Source organism: Bombina bombina, chromosome 9 (assembly GCF_027579735.1).
Source record: "Bombina bombina isolate aBomBom1 chromosome 9, aBomBom1.pri, whole genome shotgun sequence".
In the NCBI taxonomy this organism is placed as follows: Eukaryota; Metazoa; Chordata; class Amphibia; order Anura; family Bombinatoridae; genus Bombina; species Bombina bombina.
Window position 1 is genome coordinate 62220446 of NC_069507.1, and position 20915 is coordinate 62241360.

General features: G+C 35.4%; 1 protein-coding gene across 1 annotated transcript in view; it reads right to left on the reverse strand.

The window, feature by feature from the left end:
* ADAM8 (ADAM metallopeptidase domain 8) overlaps positions 1–20915 on the reverse strand; it is a 43053-nt gene that overhangs the window by 8289 nt on the left and 13849 nt on the right. Inside the window, exons 5-21 of the mRNA XM_053692158.1 lie at positions 17664–17740; positions 15100–15286; positions 13538–13603; positions 13368–13436; positions 12275–12444; positions 11654–11735; positions 11404–11552; positions 11092–11269; positions 10501–10590; positions 9601–9796; positions 9262–9364; positions 8231–8414; positions 8014–8091; positions 7380–7464; positions 5961–6078; positions 1808–1997; positions 1409–1471 (exon numbers count right to left, since the gene is read on the reverse strand). Coding sequence (XP_053548133.1) covers positions 1409–1471; positions 1808–1997; positions 5961–6078; positions 7380–7464; positions 8014–8091; positions 8231–8414; positions 9262–9364; positions 9601–9796; positions 10501–10590; positions 11092–11269; positions 11404–11552; positions 11654–11735; positions 12275–12444; positions 13368–13436; positions 13538–13603; positions 15100–15286; positions 17664–17740 — 2085 coding nt within the window. The remainder of the gene's footprint in view (positions 1–1408; positions 1472–1807; positions 1998–5960; positions 6079–7379; positions 7465–8013; positions 8092–8230; positions 8415–9261; positions 9365–9600; positions 9797–10500; positions 10591–11091; positions 11270–11403; positions 11553–11653; positions 11736–12274; positions 12445–13367; positions 13437–13537; positions 13604–15099; positions 15287–17663; positions 17741–20915) is intronic.

Here is a 20915-nt window from a genome sequence, read left to right on the forward strand (position 1 = left end):
GGGTGCATGCCTTTGCTGAAAAACAATTCACATTTTAAAAACAAAAATGATGAATATACTGTTCATATATCTTAAAGAAAACTTAAAAGGGACAATAAACACTAAATAAATGCTAGAGAAAATGATCAAAATAAAGAGTAGCCTAAGAAAAATATGCAGATGTATATATATTTTTAAATATAGTTGTTTTAATATTGAAACAATAAGTGTAAAGTTTTAGTATCTGTATAGCAATGGGCACTGCCATGTTGTAACCTAGATTTCCTTCTCAGCTGATACCAGTCAAGGACAGTTATAAATGGGTCACATAAGTGTGCGACCAATGGCTGTGTGGAATATAGCAGTTTTAAAGGGACAGTGTACTGTAAATTTGTTTTTCCCTTAATGTGTTTGTCAAACCAGCTGCAGAGTATATAATGTATGAGAAATAGTTTTTTAGGTTTATTTTTTATATGAAATAGCCGTTTTTGTTTTTTGAAACCGGAAATCAGATCTCCTTATATTATCACTTTTTGTTCACACAAACATCCTTATTTATATTGTCTCTTTCTGTATACCAAATCCCAATACTTAGAGAGAACAATTGAAAATTAACATTGTATTACATATCTCTCCTACCTCCCCCTGGGAGTGTAATTTCTTCTGCTGTCTACGTTTACATAGCTTTTCTATAGCCAATACTTAAGTATAGAAGCTTTCAGTATAGGCAGGGATACCACAGGTAAAATCAGCTAATTCAAATGCTGAAATATAGGTAAAGTAGCTCTTTATAAACAATTAAATACACTTTAACAGGTCTGGAGTCTACACGTCCACTGCTAAAAGGAGTTGGAAAACTCACAATTTTCAAAGTTAAAACTACATAAAATGGGGATAAAATAATTAAGCAGTGTATATTGCAGCATTTTATATTGCAAACACAAAACTATATACTCTCTACTAAGAGAAAAGAAACCATAAAAAGGGACATTATATACTAGATTTTCTTTGTATAAATGTTTTGTAGATGATGCGATTCTATAGGCTATCTGGAAGTGTTTTTCTAACAATGTATAGTTTTGCCTATTTTTTAATAACACTGTGCTGATTTTCAGACTCCTAACCAAGCTCCAAAGTATCAGATATAGATTTTTGCTGCTATTGTTTGTGTAATCTGTCTTTTTCATATGCAAGGAAGGGGGGAGTGTCTGCACTTTCTGCTTTCCCAGCCCCTTTCACTGGGTGTCCCAGCCTAACATCATCAACAGTGCTAAACTGGGAGCTTTTAAGTACGGTTTTAAAATGTTTTATACTGAATTTTTAGATCAGTATCTGTGCATATTCTTCTTTATAGTAGTGCCTTAGAACCCTACTTAAACTGCTCTTATATGTTTATGACTTAAAATGTACGCTAATGAGGACAAGGTACCTGTGGCGATCTGGGAATGGTTATAGGGGACTTCTGGGGCGGGTTTGCAAAGAAGGAGGGAACCTACAGGAGAAGAGAAAACTGTTAATTTAAGCAAGCAATGCAATAATGAGCTAGGTTCATACAATCTATACAGTATCTGCAATTCCCTAAAATGAAAGATGTATTTGGGTTTGTTATTTTATCACTATTGACCTGTCAATGCTATGTGCTTATCCCCCCCCCCCCCAAAGGTAACGTACTGTTCTGGTTGCACAGCTGTTTTTGATGCTGTCTTTTTTATTTATTAACAAATAAAACATAAGTACAATGTATCTTTAGAGGGACATAAATGCAGCATGACAGTGTACTGCACAGCCAGTCTCTGTAGAGTGACTCTGCCATCCCTAGACATCTCACCTGTTCCGTCTCCTCACTGGGGATTATAGTGATGAAAGCAGACCTGGAGTCCTGGAGGTTGGTGGTGCTTGCGATTAGCTGGGGACGCCCAATTAAGTGGTTCTGGGAATCTTTTTTGATGAATGGTTTGTTCATACTGTCTTGGAATAGAGGATTTGACAACCCAGAGCCGTTGTTCTGAGTAACAGTCCTGGAAATGTAAACAGTTACATCGGTCACAACACAGAGGCAAAGTAAGGCTCTACAGCAAACTGTATTAACAGCAATATAGCAAATGAAAGTAATTGGCTGTCATTTTACCTAATGATCCTTATAAGGGACATGCAATGAATGTAACAAGTTTTCAATGTTAAAAAAAAAAAAAAAGGTTTTTAAAAATCTTACAAACACGAATGAGAGTTTTGCCAAAAATATCTAAAACCTTTTCAAGGGGTATGTCCATGGACTGCAATACAATGCAAATTTTGCTAACAAAATGCTTAAAATATAATGTATCCAGACCATATTCAATGCATTGATTAACAGAACATTACAAAACATACATTGTTTTTGTGTAAAACTGAGCTTGTCCCATGCTCCCTAAAGAGGTCAAAAAGCATATTCTAAAGCCTACAGATGCTGCAAATCAATAGCTGATTGAAGCAATTTGCAGCATTTTGAAAACCCAGACTGATTTTAGGCCTTTCAAAGGAGGGTGGGAAAAACACAATTTTTACACAAAGCAAAAGTGTTAAACCCCTTAACTGCTGAGCTGTTTTTGAATTTTTAGATGCTTCTCACATTATTAAAGCCCCGCTGTAGGCTAGTTTTCAGTGAAAAACCCACACATAACGGGGTTTTTTTAAGCAAACCCAGCAGATTTAAACTACTATACCATTATTTTATGTATAAGTGCCACCCGTGACTCGCAGAGCACTGCTGGTCCGGAATAGAAACCTCCACTGATGCAATCAGCTTCGCTAGTTGCACCACTGACTTTTCAGGCGTTAAACTCACTAGTAAAGGGTCAATAGTATTAAACATTAGATGCTTAAATGAATTAGAGAATGCAATATTTCAACTTTGATGTCCCTTTAAATGCACACTAAAAGTATTTAGAGATGTGAGCTTGATTTGAAATGTACAGAACAGAATGAGTCACTCTTTTTAGCATAAGAAGTTCCCATTTCTCTATGACTAAAATCAGTGATAAATCAATAATACAATACACACAGCTGCATCAAAACCATTAAACCCACTGTCTATTCAGCAGGAAATGGTCTTGCACATCTGCAGGAAGTAACAGTTGCAAAGAAAAAGGGATGTTATGCTATTAATATTCTTTAGTTTAGCTAATGCTAATATAATCAGTGGTTCTGCTTTCTGAAGAAATGCAAATGTAATAAAATTATGTGATGGTGAATGCACTGCAAATGCCTCTTGTCAGCAAACTGACCGTGCTCTATATTTTTTATGCACCACTTAAAGGGTAATTAAATTACAATTTGTTGAATCTAAAATAGGTTATTTTAAAATGTATCCATTTTTTTTAACAATAAAAAATACAGGGTGTATTGAAAACATTGTCCATCAATATAGTTGTGCGAGCTGTCCTTATCAGCCATTAGAGAGGTGTTCTTAGGAATGAAGTTTAAAGGGACATTGTACACTAGATTTTTCTTTGCATAAATGTTTAGTAGATTATCCATTGATATAGCCCATCTGGGTTTTTTTTTTTTTTTTTTTTTTTTAAATGTAGTTTTGCTTATTGTTAAATAACATTGTGCTGATTTTCATACTGCTAACCAAGCCCCAACGTTTTAGATGTATACTGATGTCTACAGACTCTTGCTAGCTCCTCTCGGTATAATCTGTCATTTCATATGCAAGGGAGGGGGGGGTCTGCTCTTCCTACTTTCCTAGCCCCTTTCAGTGGGTGTCCCAGCCTAACCTCATCAACAGTGCTAAATTGAGAGCTTCTAAGTAAGATTTTAAAAGGTTTTATACTGGATTTTTAGATCAGTATCTGTGCTTATTATTCTTTATAGTAGTGTCTATTACATGCAGTTATATGAAAATTGGTGTATAATGTCCCTTTAACAAAAAACATGCACTTCCTATTAATTTTAAAACCATTGTTAAACAGCTTTAACTTAACCCTTTTCCTGCAAATAAATGTGTGAATATAATTAAATATTGCTCTTTCATATGCATGAATGAAAGTTTCAAGTGATGAACCCATTCTTATGTTTGGTTTCAGAAGTTTTTCCTTTCCCCACCCAAACAAAAATACTATAGACATTATGTAAACATTATCCTTTAAAGGGACAGTCTAGTCAAAATTAAACTTTCATGATTCAGATAGTATCTGCAATTGTAAACAACTTTCTAATTTACTTTTATCATCAAATTTGCTTTGTCCCCTTGTTTGTATTTTTGAAAAGCTAAACCTAGGTAGCCACAAACTGATTTCTAAACCGATGAAAACCGCCTCCTAGCTCAGAGCATTTTGAAAGTTTTTCAAAGTTAGACAGTACTAGTTCGTGTGTGTCATATAGATAACATTGTGCTCACTCCCGTTGAGTTATTTAGGGGTCTGCACTGGTTGGCTAATCTGCAAGTCTGTCAAAAGCACTGCGATAAAGGGGCAGTCTGCAGAGACTCAGATACAAGGTAATCACAGAGGTAAAAAGTATATTAATTTAAAACGTGTTGGTTATGCAAAACTGGGGAATGGGTAATAAAGGGATTATCTATCTTTTTAAACAATACAAATTCTGGTGTAGACTGTCCCTTTAAGGCATTTTTTTTTTTAAATAAGCTAAGCAGCTTTTATAATTATACTACATTTATAAAATGCTTCTTTTAATTGCAGCAACAACAAAAATACTTTACTGCCCCTAATTAGAAAAAAATGCACAGTATCAGTATTCTGTCTGCAGTCGTATTTCAAAGGAATTAAAACAAAAGTATGGTTTTGTAATCACACTATATCCAATGTGATTTCACAAGTCATATTTTTCAGTCTACATAAGAACCGATGAATAATACACTCATAAACTTTCTAGACACAGATAGACGCTGTTCTCAGCTTGGAAGGCAACCAAAGTACCGCTGGCTTCTTGAGATATATAATGTATCAGCTTCCAAGAATGTTTTAGCACAAAACTGAGAAAGGAGCAGCTAAGGAAATGAAATGACTCAGCCAACTTGATCTGATGAGTAAGGCCAGTAATGATCTACTTATTGTTCTAACAGATCCAATCAATAATCAGTAGTAGGAAACTGATGCTTGTAATATGATACACAAAAATGATGAGAACCTTACAGGTAAATAGCATGAAAGCTGTGAGCTGTTTGGATCAAGCGTCTCCCTTTTGGTGCTTGTGAATTCCACATTTTTAATGCATTGAAAAAAAATAATAATAATAGAGCCCCAAGGTTATTACATGGGACCCCCAATGCCAGAAAATAGAAAGTCAAAGACATCACCATCAATAGGAAATTATTTTTCTAGGAACCTGTATGAGAATCTCTACCCAGGTAGTTTATTTAAAGCGACATTGTACATTTGCATAAATGTTTTGTAGATGATCCATTTATATAGCCCATCTGATAGTGGTTTTGTAAAAAAAATATAGTTTTGCTTATTTTTTAGCAACATAGTGCTGATTTTCAGGCTCCTAACCAAGCCCACACAGTGTCAGATGTATACATATGTTTACAGACTCCTGCCAGCTCCTGTTTATGTTATCTGTCTTTTCCAATGCAGGGAGGCGGAAAGGGGGAAGTATCTGCTCTTCATGTTTTCCCAGCCCCTTCCAGTGGGTGTCCCAGACTAACCTCATCAACAGTGCTAAACTGGGAGCTTCTAAGTTTTTATACTGGATGTTTATATCAGTATCTGTGCATATTCTTCTTTATAGTAGTGTCTATCACATGCAGTTATATTAAATTTGTTGTATATTGTCCCTTTTGGGACATGAAACCCAAAAGCATTATTTTGTGATTTATATAGAGCATACAATTTAAAAAACAAACAAACAAAAAAAAACTTTCCAGGTAGGTAGGTTCAGGAGCATGTATGTTTTGCAAGAATGTTATACATTTTCATGAGCACGAGATGGCAGCAGTGTTTGCTGCCATGTAGTGTTCTAGTCAAGGGCTTACTCACCTCTTCTGTGGATATTTCCTCTGTCGCCATTTGTAGAGAAGTATTCCCCCAACAACCAAAACTGCAAACAGAGAAACTGCCACCAACACCCCAACAATAAGAACGCCTTTGTTTTCACCTGTAGAATAAGACATAGGTTCAGTTGTTAACCACTTATTTTATTAAAAAGTTTAAAACAAAAACAAATATAGCAATACGTTTAAAAAGACATTTAGCCATAAATTGGACATTAAACACTAAATGAATGCTAGTTAGACTGATGTATTCAAATCAAACGATAAGCCTGAGAATTAAATCTGAAGATCTTTTATTATTATTATTAATATTATTATATTAGTTTAAATATTCAAAAAATATATGTTTTAGTGTTCATATAGCAATTGTTGCAGCTATGTTTTAATCTCAGTTTCCTTCTCTGCTGTGGCCAGTTAGGAACAGATATGAATGGATTATTAGAGCGTGCACCCAATGCCTTTGTGGAATACATACAGGAACTGGAAAGAAAGACCACAATTTTCTTAAACCACAGGAAAACAGAACAAAATAGGTAATGGAAGTATATGCAAAGCTTTTGAATATATATATTTATACATTTTTATACTGCAGTCTGAAAGTGCATAATTTTCTCTGAACAGTTTGTGACATAAATAAGCTTTTAAAAACACCTTTTAATTACAACACATTTCTGTTTTGTTGCTATAGAATTACATATCAGCCAGGTCTAAACATTTTTAAATGAACATCCTTTTTACTGTATTTATTTTTAAGACCACTCAATCTCCACAATGTTACAGAAAGTCAATCTCTGAGCATGTAGTTGAATAAAAACACAATATTTATTAAACATGCATACACATGTATTTTACACGCTCAGAGATTGCCTGTCATAAAGTTAGTATAACATGCATTGTTTTGCAGTTGCTATCTGAGTGAATTAGTGAGCAATATGTAGCAGAGTTAGCCTTTAGTTTCTGAGCTAAAGTACATGAAAAAGGAGGGCAAAATAATTATTGAAAATATACTGCAAAGTTATTATACTATGCATAACTAAAGATTTTATATAAAAATGGCAAGATGTTTACTGTCCCTTTAAGTTACACTATAATGGCTGAATGCTCCATAGAGAAAAAGTAGAACCAAACCCACATATAATGAACCAGCACTGAATATTGCAAAGATGAGGCAAGAATGGTGCTACATATCATGGAGACTGAAGTGAGTATCTTGTACAAAGAAAAAGGGGAGTCTTGGCACTGTGATAATTTATATATAGGAATAAGGGATATGATAATCCGTGGTGCTAACCCTTAAAAATAGTAAGATAAACAGGGTAAGGGAAGGCTGGACAAGAAGGGGTTAATTAGCATCTTGTTAATTAGTATTAGTTAATTAGTATCTTGCCATAATATATATATTCACCTGCAGAAATTTCTGTGAATTTTCGGTTACAATATGGTGGAGCCCACCCAGGATCACAATGGCACTGACGTTTGTGGTTGCAGACCTACAGGAGTCAACAGAATGCAATCAGAATTTCCAAGAATTTTACATCATCCTACTGTCAAAAACAAATTGCCAAACACCTTTGGTAATCTGTGGCAACAATGTTGTTTTTTTTTTTTTTTTTTTTTTTTTTTAGCAATGTTATACATTTTTGCAAACACTGGTGCCATAGAGAGCCATTATAGTAAAAAAAAAATGGCATGCTGTAATTTGCTAGAGTATGTTATTTTAAGACTAGTGACCCCTTTAATACTTTGTGTTTAAACACATAGTAAAAGTATTGCTTGGGACCCGCAGTGCACTACAGGTCCTAAGTAGAAACGGCTTCTTATCCAATCAGCAGCGCTAGCCACACAGTAAAATCTCTTACTGGTTGAGCAGTGCACAGCATAGGCTGACTGGCATTCTCTTTATATAACAGATACTTTCATAAGATCACAATATAAAATAAATAGATTATGCTACAAACATTAATCCACCCCCATAAATGTAGTTACTTTTTAAGATATTGTAATTCTAAAGCATAAAATCATAAGTAAAAATAACTTACCCCTCTGTTATTGCATTTTGCTGAACAATTCTTTTCACCATATACAGACAAGTCCTGGCATTCTCCATCAAAACAGACCTAAAAGATAAAACATGAGTTGTAATTGGTGAATGAAAATATTACAAAAAGGCAAAATAAAAAAGATTTATTGTATCATTGTAATTACTGCGACATTTTAAGGCACCAGTTGTATTACTATTTGATAGCAATTATTTACCATGCCCTTTCCACATTTGGTACCAGCTGCAACTATCCCAGGATTATCGGACATTCCACTTTCCTCCTCTGCCAGTTCTGCCACTTTACACTCCAGTCCCTTGTTCAACATAATGACATATTTCTTACGGGTGATTGGAAAATCTTTTCCCTTAACGCAGTGTAAAGTCCCACACTTCACATCCCTTTCAAAAATATATAGAGGACATCAGTTATCTGTCTATGGCTGTGGAATAAGCGCAGAAATCAAACTTACTTCCATTATCAAATTTTGCACAGTCTTTTTATATGCACACTTTCTGGGGAACAAGATCCTAGTGAGCATGTGAAGAAGCTCACAGATTATACATATACTAGTCTGTGATTGGCTGATGACTGTCACTTGATACAGGAGGCCAGAAAATGGGAGAAAAAATAAATTGGTCAGAATTTTTTTTTTTTTTTACTAAGTGCTATTGCATTGTCTTTTTATTATGAACTTGTTAATTATGTAATTCTACTGTATTGAGCTATAAACCTATACAATTGAACTATGAGTACATTATTTAAAAGGATATTTTGATGCAAACGTTACATGCACTAATTATTTAGAGTGTGTCATTTTTACAGTACTGAACTGAGATAACTAATTGTGTTTAATCGCCACAAAGGACAACACTGGTGATTGATAAGGATGTGCGACTCCTGATTGGCTGACAGGTCGTATCCTGCCAACAAGCAGCAAGTATTGCATCTCCCAAAAAATTACTTTATCTAAGTGTCTCTTTAACTCAGCAATTACAGTCTAAATTAAATAATTATATGTTAAAAATTAAACATCTAAAACTGAACACATTTTTTAAATTTTGTTTATAATTTCTTGTGAATAAGCTATATGATTTCGCTATAAGTATTGTTATTTTATTCATAATCTGAAACTCTACGTTAGATAGATATGCCTGGAGATAATTGATTGGGTATTGAATTTATTTATTATACTGCAAATGGTCAGACATATGGGATGATCTAGACTTTTCTAATCCAGTAACATACTTGCTTCTGCAGCCTTTGTAAACACGATTTGTCTTTTTACAGTGAAGATGCTCATTGCCTTGAACATTGCTGTCAAAGCAGATATCTGGACCAACCTGGGCATCTGAAAGTAGAGACATGATTTGGCGTTAGGCATTTAGTATTTAGCTTACAACTCACATCTATGATCTAAACACTTACACAAGGTGCAGCTTACTGTACATACAGAAAAAAAGGAACTATATAATAACAAGAGATACTTTATTGGTTGGATTTGTCATTTTTATAAAAACGTCTGAACAATATTACATCACCTCTGATGGTTCTTTAGGGTTTAAATATAGACAGGAATAGCTTTACCTGAGCCCCAGAGTGTCTTGCACTGCTGATTAAGGGATGGGCATTCCCCATTATAACAGTAGCCTCTGCCAGATCCACAGGAAGCGCCATTCTCTTGGAAGGCATCCTCGGGGCATTGTGCCAAAGTCCCAGTACAATACTCTGGTAGGTCACAGTCTCCTTTCTGCTTACGACACATCTCTCCCACAGGACGGATCTAGCAATGAGAGATATCAGGGTGTTAATTGTCTTGACTGACTGACAGCCCCAGGTTACTTGGTAATAACACATTATATGTTAGTCAATGAAAGTGCTATTAAACAGCCACTAATGTCAAAATTAAAGTTTCATGATTCAGATAAAAAATACTCTTTTCACGTCCCTCTGAAAAACACTGTACTCTGAGAGGATTGGGCTTCAGAATGCTTAGAAGTGCTTATCATAGAAGAAATCATAAAAATCAAGAACAAACTTACTTCACCACCTCCATAGGAAGTATATGTGTGGTGGGAGGTGTATTTATAGGTATTTGCGGTTTGGGAAACTTTGCCCCCTCCTGGTAGGAATGTATATCCCATAAGTCACTAGCTCATGGACTCTTGCCATTTACATGAAAAAAAATTAAATTTAAAAAACTTTCCAATATATTTCTATAGTACCAAAGTGCACATTCTTTGTATATGCACACTTTCTGATGCTTCGGCTCCTACTGAGCATGTGTAAATGTGTACTTAAATGTATTTTGTGATTGGCTGATGGCTGTCACATGACACAGGGAGTGGAAGATTAGATTAACTTTGCAATTTGCCAGAAAATATTCTACCGCTTCTATTGTCTAATTATTATATATTTGTCAGTTATTCAATTCTACTGTATTTAGAAGTCCTTTTATCTTCCAATATCTCACAATTCACACTGTACCTTGCATTGCTGACAGCACTCTCCCTGCGCACACTCTGCACCCTCTTTCAGCTGACAGGAAGTAGCATTACAGCACGGATTATTGCATTCCTGTATAAAGATAAAAATACACTGTAAGGATACCTGTTGTACAGATCTATGTGAACTGGTATCTATAGATATGTTACTGTGACCGATTTATTTAGTACATGAGCAGACTTTTAGCAGTCCAAAGACTTAAAATCTTATGGCCCTCTCCTGAAAAACTATTAATATATCAGAAAAAGTTACTAGTCCAGTAGTCCACTAAATGTTTAATACAGGGAGAATCCTAACTTCTTGCTAGTCCTCTTGGTATATTTATATACGTTTATATATTTTATTAACTTATATCCACCTTCTGTTGCTAAGTTATAGCTAGATAACTATATAATAATAACAACAAATAAATCATTTGGAAATACAGACATTCTGTGGTATACGTCTCAAAGTATGGTTGTTCACATACTAGACAGCAGCATATATCAGTTTCCCATGTAAACGAACAAATGAACACAAGTATATGTGCGATTGTGCGTGCGTGTGTCTGCAAGTACTGTGCGTAAATGTTACCTCAGGTGTCCCACAGTCGCATTCTTCTCCACTTTCCACAAACTGATTTCCACACACAGGTCCTCCAAAGAGCTGGTCACTATCTGGGGTGTTGAGCAAACAACTTGGACTTGCCTCACTGAGGAAGGTTTGTAAGTCCTTCTGGCTACAGCTGCTGAAGATTTTAGGGTAGACCATGCTGCAAAGTGAGTGACACAAACATACTTTTTGTAAGAATGTATATTTACAGACACAGAGGCCATTTTAAAAAATGTATATCCAGTTGTAATCATGTATAATGTGTATTATATTGAAATTCCTCTCCATACTCACCCCACACTCTTTGACATGACGCAGCCCCCCCTTTCACGACTTTCATCACAGGTGCACCCTACTACATCCTCATCATGTGACATGCCAAGGTTGTGTCCCATCTCATGTGCCATGGTGGAGGCAGCACCCATAGGGTTAATACTGTGATCCTAGATAACAAAAACCCCACAAATATAATAACTTAATTTGTTTTTAAAACCAATTTGTCTGCTTCGGCAATGTAATGGTTTATGGTTATGGTCACACTCACCTGGTTCACAGCACCAGAATCGCCCGTACACATTGCCAGTTTTGTGGCCAATCCCACTGTAGTGCCTTCAAAGTCCACTCCACTATGGAAATAAGAAAGCCTTAAGGTTACGGTCAGAATAATTAAAGGGATACTAAACCTATTTTTTTCTTTAATGATTCAGATAAAGTGGGCAATTTTAAGCAACTTTCTAATTTACTCCTGTTATCACTTTGCCTTTGTTCTCTTGCTATCTGTATTTAAAAAAGTAGCAATGTAAAGCTTAGGACTAGGAGCCGGCCCATTTTTGGCTCAGAACCTGGCTTATGCTTGATTATTGGTGGCTAAATGTAGCCACCAATAAGCAAGGGCCATCTAGGGCGCTGAACCTAAAATGGTCCAGCTCCTAAGCTTTACATTCCTGCTTTTTAAAAAAAATAAAGATAGCAAGAGAACGAAGAAAAATTGATAATAGGAGCAAATTAGAAAGAATCACGAAAGAAAAAATTGGGTTTAGTATCCCTTTAACAGATCTAAATAATTTTGCTTTCAAAATAAATATCTTACAGAGAATCAGGATTGATTTATACTGTTGCATTTTACATTTGTAGTAAGAACATCACTGCAGAACTCTTCACTTACGTAATGAGTTGAGCGTTATCGTGACGACGCTGTCGCAGTAAATCGTTCTTGCGCCAGTTTAGAAAGTTGTCAAGGGTGATTCCTGCATTGGGACTAACAATGATTTTGTCACGGTAGGTCCAGACTTCCATGCCAATCAGAGCAATACGGAAATTTAGAGAACGGTAGAGCTATTGTTAAGAAGAGTGAGAATCAGTGATGCTGCGTTGAACATGTCCAGAACTCAAATAATTAACCAGAAATTAAACATTAAGAAACTTATTTTCTAACTTACATAATGTAATCACCTTACAATTAATAACAAATATATTATTCATGTATCTTAACAATGATTGTGGCCAAGTAGAGCTAGTTGTAAGTGTATTTGAGCACTGCTCAAAGCAATCCATAAGCTGTATGTAGCTAGTTTTATTGCATACCAAATTTGACTTCTCGCCTCTCTATGAAGCGTAGAAGAAGCACAATTTTTAAAGCAAAACATAGTAGCTTACAGCAAAAGCAACCAAAATAAATAACTTGTATATTCCATTGCAAGCAAAATAAATAATGAATGTATATTACAATGTTGCTTCATTAAAGGGCCACTAAACCCAAAATCTTTCTTTCGTGATTCAGATAGAGAATAGAAATTTAAACAACATTACAATTTACTTCTATTATTTATTTTGCTTAATTTTTTAGATATCCTTAGTTGAAGAAAAAGCAATGCACATGGTGAGCCAATCACACAAGGCTTCTATGTGCAGCAACCAATCAGCAGCTGCTGAGCATATCTAGATATGCTTTTCAGCAAAGAATATCAAGACAATAAAACAAATTAGATAATATAAGTAAATTAGAAAGATGTTTAAAATCGCATTCTCTTTCTAAATCATGAAAGAAAAAATGTGGGTGTTATGTCCCTTTAATATTAATATCCCTTTAATACTGTATACATCATAGATTTATCATATCTTTGTAACTAAGCTTTCTTCTCTCAGACTGATTCACCCTTATGTCAGCGCTCAGAAAATAACAGTTTCATCTTCTGTAACCTGACACCCTTCACTAATGCTTCCTATAACCCTGACATGATATGATATGACTTCCTCACCTTGTCCACATGATTGACAATCTCTTTCATCCGATGTTGGACTGTCGCCATATCTTTGTATTTACGGTACTGCAGAGATATGAGAACAAATTATGTCACAAACTGCTCATCATGATGTCTTGGTGGGGGGGGGGGGGGGGGGAGGGGGGTCAGTAGAGTGACTCACTTACCTCTGTGTTATCCACTACCAGGAACAGTTCCACATATTTAGCACCCTTCTTCAAGGGAGCAGATTTCTGTAGGAGATACACATTTGATGTGAAAAGGTAAATTCAGATAAATATAAAGGAACAGTTGAAGCCTTTATTTATGGGAATATGTAATTTTGTGTTATGTTAAATTTGCTACTTGGGGACAATCATAAAATCTACATTATATAAAAAAATGTGACAAAATATTAGCAAAAGTGGATTTGTTTTTTAAATGTTATGCTCTGAATCACAAAAGAAAATGTTTAGTTTTAATATCCCTTTAAGTGAACAGTAAACTTTAAAAATATAAATCATACATATGAAAGAGCACCTTATAAACATTTATAAAAATCTAACAAGTTGTGTTAAAGCTAAATAAATGTGCAAAAAGAAAATGTATTATAACAGTTTATTATAGTACTGTTGCTCGCATATAACTATGTTTTTAAACCCTGCAAAGGTGTTAAACACATATGTAAAGTCAGCTCCAGAGCAGCAATGCACTAATGAGAGTCAGCTGAACATATCTAGTGAGCTAATGACAAGAGGCATATGTGTGTAGCCACAAAACAGCAGCTAGCTCATAGTAGTGCATTGCTGCTCCCGAGCTTACCTAGATATAATTTTCAACAAAGGAAACCAAGAGAATAAAGTAAACTTGATAATAGAAGTACATTGTAAAGTCTCCATGACATGCTCAATCTGAACCATGAGTCCCGTTAACCCCTTCATGCCGGGGCCAAGTGTTTGACATTGGAACGACGTTCTGATGTAAAATCTTGCTTGAAAACCAAAATCACGCGATCGTTGTTGGGATCACGGGATTTCAAGGCTGGGATCAGATCATAGGGGATGGCCTACGATGGTAGGCACACCCCCAATACGTTTTGTTGTAGCGTTAAAGGAGGAGGCAGTAGGACGCCAAAAAAGGTAGGATGTTCCATGCATTCCTAACAGCGTTAAAGGGACAGTAAACAGTCTTTTGCATAATCAATACTGTTATATTAATACACCTTTTACCTCTGTGATTACCTTGTACCTAAGCTTCTGCAAACTGCACCCTTATTTCAGATCTTTTGACAGACTTGCCTTTCAGGCAATAAGTACTGACTTATTATCTATATGGAACACGTGAACTAACGCCCTCTAGCTGTGAAAAACTGTCAAATGCATTCAGATAAGAGGCAAACTTTATGGGCTTAGAAATTAGCATATAAGCAAACCTAGGTTCAGCTTTTAACTAAGAATGCCAAGACAGCAAAGCAAATTTGATGATAAAAGTAAATTGGAAAGTTGTTTAAATTACAAGCCCTATCTGAATCATGAAACTTTTTACTGTTCCTTTAAAGCCCAATGCTGTAGGGGGGCATGGAACGTCCTAACGGCGTCTAGGGGTTAAAACAGTTTTTTTGATGGTGAAGCTAACAGGAAGTCTGTATAGAACTTGGCCTTATGGACTGATTTCTCATCAGCTCTAATGTATTATTGTGAGACATTTTATAGTCACTCATTAGTAATTTGACAAAATCTCATCTGCTCACCCAAGGCTGTGGGTTCATCACTGCTGCCATCTTAGGTCCATAGTCATATACTGTGCTGCTGTTATCCTGACAGGTTCCTCTCTTCATCCTGAGGTGCTCGTGCCTATACACAGCATGTGCCTCCTCCTCACTCGCTCCTGGCAGAGGTTCTATCAAATACATCTGTCCATCAATCTGCAGAAAGCCACTTGAAAGAGGATATGTTCTCATTATTTTGCATCCTGGGAAAAACATTCTTATCCTTTTTTCTTTTATCTCTATACTTAAAGGGATGTGAAACACAATTCTTTTCATGATTCTGATAGAGCAAACCCTTTTAAACAACTTTTAAATTTACTTCTTTGATTTATTCTCTTGGTATCCTTTGTTGAAGGACAGCAATGCACTACTGGGAGCTAGCTGAACACGTCAGGTGCTCCAGTGACAAGAAGCATATATGTGCAGCCACCAACCAGCAGCTAGCTCCCAGTAGTGCATTGCTGCTCCTACCTAGGTATGATTTTCAACAAAGGATACAATAGAACAAAGTAAATTAGATACTAGAAGTAAATTGGAAAGTTATTTAAAATTGTATGTTCTATCTGAATCATCAAAGTTTAATTTTGACTTTACTGTCCTTTTAGGTTTGAATGTAAAATATTTGAGCAATTTTGTACATTTCTAATCTCACTGTTTTTCCATTTTTTGAGAAAGCCTAAAATATTAGTTCACGTGTTTAAATATTAAAAATGCATATATTTAACCCTATAAGTGCTCTGTATATGTATATTTGTTTTGTATATTGAGGCAGCTAGCTAAATAGAAAGGTAAATATTCCACACAAAATATAATGAAACCCATTTTTTTTCCTTTCATGATTCAGATAGAGCCTGCAATTTTAAACAACTTTCTAAGTTCCTTCTATTATCATTTTTTCTTTGTTCTCTTGGTATCTTTTGTTGAAAAGCAGGAACGTATGCTTAGGAGCCGGACCATTTCTGAAGTACTATATGGCAGCAGTTTTGTTAGAATGTCATTCATTTGCAAGAACACTAGAGGGCAGCACTATTTCTTGCTATGTAGTGCACCAGATGCCTACCTAGGTATCTCTTCAACACATAATATAATTGGAACAAAGCAAATTTGATAATAGAAGTTGGAAACTTTTTAAAAATAGTATACTCATTCTGAGTCACAAAATATTTTTTGGGGTTTCATATCCCTTTAATTTACTCACTATTAAAATTGGTTTAAAGCCTTATAGTAAACTAATACTTTTTGTATTCCAGATTTCAATATATTTAGGTCTAAACGTTTTTGTGAAATTGCTGCAGGCAATAGACATTTTATATGTACGTAAGTAACTATATTATAGCATTAGTATCAGTATTTGAAGATCTATGCTTGACTTTTTATAAATCTAGATCTTTATCTAACAATGACTGTGTGCAGGCTGGGGAGGGGGGAGAGACTCAGGGAAGGAAATGCACAATATGAGAAATTACATCCGTCAACTCATTTCCTGGATGTTATTATTAAGTTTCCAGAATAAGAGTTAATAACTAGAAAAAAGGATGTGACTTCCTCTTAGTGTATACAAATTGCCTAGCAACACATTACACCTGATATTATCTGATGTGGTCAAACTGACACTGATATGATCAATAGATATATATTGCTCAACTAGTTATTAAAAAATTGCTACATAAGTTAATTTTAAAGAATGAGATCACACACAACATTTAAAGAAGACATTTTGGTTAATCATTTAGTATCTCCTAGAGATTTAATCTCTTGAATCACACACTAGCTTTTTATACATTGATTTTTTTTTTGTTCCAGATTTTTATAAAATACTTTCATAGATCTAAACAGAATGTTAAAAAAAGGATACAAAATGTATTTATTTTAGACAATCCCTGATGAATGGGGACAGTTAACATATTTGCAAGAACAAGCAACGCATCAGAAATAATGTTCAACTCTAAACACTCCATTAACACAAATAATGCAAAACAAAACAATAACAAGCAAACCATAGGAGATTTAATTGTATTTAGACATTTTCAAACAAAACAGCTTAGTAGAGAATTGATAAAGACTATAAAGGGACATTATACACTAGATTTTTCTTTGCATAAATGTTTTGTAGATGATTTATTTATATAGCGTATACAGTTTAGTTTTTTAAAAACAAAAGTATAGTTTTGCTTATTTTTAAATAACATTGCACTGATTTTCAGACTCCTAACTAAGCCCCGAAGTTTTAAAGTATACTGATGTATACCTACTCTAGGTTGTTTGTGTAAAGAGTCTTTTCATATGCAGAGGAAGGGAGAGGGGGAGTGTCTGCTTTTTTGCTATACAACCACTTTCAGTGGGTGTTCCAGCTAACCTTTTCAACAGAACTAAACTGGGAGCTTCTAAGTAAGTTTTTAAACGGTTTTATACTGGATTTTTATATCAGTATCTATGCATATTATTCTTTATAGTAGTGTCTATTACATGCAGTTATATGAAAATTGGTGTATACTGTCCCTTTAAGTAAAGGTCCAGTACTATTACAATCAAACAGATGCGCATACCTTATTCCTTTGCAAGTGCTGATGCTGGCTGAGGAGTTTCTGATAGCTTCTAAGTGTCCATGATAAAAGCAGTGATCCTGGCAATAAAAAAGAAACCAAACGCTGAAACATTTTGACATAAAAACAGAAATAGTTATGGTTTAAATTCCTTTAAAGGGACACTGTACTAAAAAAACATATGTCATCCATATAAAAAGCAGCATCTATACCTGCAATATCTCTTTATTGTTTTAATTAAAAATGTGAAGTATTAGCTGTTTCAATTTAAATTGAAACTAATACAGCTGTATCCGTTGTGCACCGCCTACTAATTCTCATTGGTTGATAGGTACTTCCTGGTAAAACTCAATGAACATCAGAAGGAATTAAGTCAGAGAATTAGCAGGAACTGCATAATTATTATTTGGGGATGCATGAGATGGAAACATATCTCAGAATATTTGGGTATAGATTAAGTAATATTACATCCGTTAATGAGCACAGTAATTTTATGGTGGTTGATTGTCTTGATATCATTTTTACATCCCTGTTTCTTAAAGGGACATAAAACCCTAAATATTTATTTCATGATTCAGATAGAGCATACAATCTTAAACAACTTTCTAATTTACTTCTACTATCAAATTGTATTCAATTTCTTGTTATCCTTTGTTGAAAAGAAGGGATGTATAAGCTCAGGAGAGTGCACATGTCCGCAGCACTTTATGGCAGCAGCTGTACAACAATGTTATACATTAGCAAGAGCACTAAATAGAAACACTATTTCCTGTCACGTATCTCTTCAACAAAGAATAACATGAGAACGAAGAAAATTTGATAATAAAAGTAAATTGGAAACCTTTCTCAATAATGGAAGAAACATTTTGGGTTTCATGTCCCTTTAAGTGTTCAGCTCAGATTATGTTCAGTTAATGCAGGTAAATATATTTATTGTTTCTAAGACAGCTCTGTATATTGTTCCTTTTGTAGCACAAGGTGGATATAGAGAGTGTTGTGCAGAACAGATGGAAAACATAACATTTTAAGGACAGCTGGTTCTTCTGAGACAAAAACATTTCTACTGAGCCACGAGTTGTGAGAACTGAGCCATAGAGGCCTCTCCCTGCCTTCCAGGAGACAGATTGAGGAGAAAACAGCAGAAGGATGCTCAGTGCTGCAAAATGAAAGAAAATACTGTCAAGATCGTGACAAGGTGCCAGCAAACATTAAGAATGCATAAGGCAAATCACTTAAAGTGATAGGAACGTCAAAACTAAACTTGCACGATTCAGGCAGAGCATGTAATTATAAGACACTTTTAAATTAACTTATTTTTTCAAATGTGCTTCGTTCTCTAGGTATCCCTTGTTGAAGAAGAATATGCACATATCATACACTAGTGGGAGCTAGCTGCTTATTGGTGCCTGCACACATTTGTCTCTTGTGATTGGCTAACTAGATGTGTTCAGCTAGCTGCTAGTAGTGCAATGCTGTTCCTTCAGCAAAGGATAACGAGAGCATGAAGCAAATATTGTAATATAAGTAAATTGGAAAGTTGTTTAAAATTGTATATTCTGTCCAAATCATGAAAGAAAAATTTTGGGTTTCATATCCCTTTAAGTACTGCACAAAGATATGCATAAAGTACATGTTGTATGAACAGTTATTATTGTCATATTTGCAGGGTTTTGTCATTTAGAGAAGACCAGACATACCCTGAGGAAACCCTCACATGCAGATTTAAATAAGCTCCTGCATCTTGTTGGCTCAGGAAAACTGCAACATATTTAAAAAGGAGATTAAACATCTTTTGCTCTTGTGTAAAAAATTGTGCTTGTCCCACGCTCCCTAAAGAAGCCAAAAAAAAGGAAATTCTTTAAACTGCAAATGCTGCAAATCAAATAGCATTTTTGAACCCTGGGTTACAGATTTTGCTTTTTAGCTCTCTAGGGAGCGTGAGACAAAGCCCAATTTGTACACAAAAGTAAAAGGTGTTTAATATCCCAGCTTCTATATTGGGGAGAAAGAAACAAACTCAATTTTCATAGGTAAATTACAGTAAAAACAGGCAAAAAATATACGTAATAGTGCATTGTTATATTTGTTTTACTGTACTTTAAAAAGTGATGGTAAATCCTAGCGTTTTTGAAATGCTAGGATTTACCACTGGAACTTTCAGTCATGAAGTATAAAATACTTCATCCTGAAAGCTCGGTTATTTGTTTCAAGCGATTGCCTTCACTGAGCTGCTAAGGCTGCCCACCGGAGGAACACTATTTTCGCTATCTGGCAAAGAGGTGACATTTTTCTGGAAATAGCATAGCATTGCGGGAAATCCAGCTTGGCGCCGCAATATGACAGATAGCGAAAATAGCGTTCTGCCAGTGGGCTGCCTTAGCAGCTCAGTGAAGGCGATCGCTTGAAATAAATAAAGGAGCTTTCAGCATAAAGTATTTTATACTTCATGAATAAAAGTCTCCTTTATTTGTTCCAATGGTAAATCCTAGCGTTTCAGAAACGCTAGGATTTACCATCACTTTGCTTAAACATTTGATGGGTGGGCACATTGGAATTTCTCAAGTGTGAATTTACAGAAGGATGAAATATTTTTATTCAAATGGTTACCAGCAGTTGGTAATTTTGGGGGTGGGGGACTATGGAGGTTTTCCAGCGTTTTCTGAGTGGGAGAGCTATGTGCGGGGTGGGACCAAGTTTGCAGTAGGCGTTACAAGGCATGTCACAGGATTGGGTGGAGCTGGGGAAGCCATTGACTGAGTGGTGGTGGAAAAAGTAAAGGGGAGCAGCCATTATGCATAGGGTTGACAGCTGTCTTCCATACAAATAATGTGTAGGTTACTGGGCACTATGGTAAATGGGATTATACAATCCTCCCCCTCCAAAGCTGTACCTTAGCTATCACTCATAATCCTAATATGTATATCCTTCACAACGGTGCAGTCATTGCACTCCTTGGCTGTGAGTAACATACAAATCAATAATTTTACATCTTTGGCTGCCAGTAACACACACATAAACAATAGTGATTTGATCCCCTTGACGGCCTGTCAAACCTTTCGGCTCCATATTTGTAATGCTTTGAGGCATAGGAGGTGTTTTACATTTAACCAACACTCAGAAACAAAAAACAACTGAACTGGGCATTTATGTGTCCAGCATTTTTGCGAAGATATTACTGGACAACCTGTTAAAATACTGGACCGTCCGGTTGAATACTGGACACCTGGCAACACTATTTGTGCTAAGGGGGAGGAT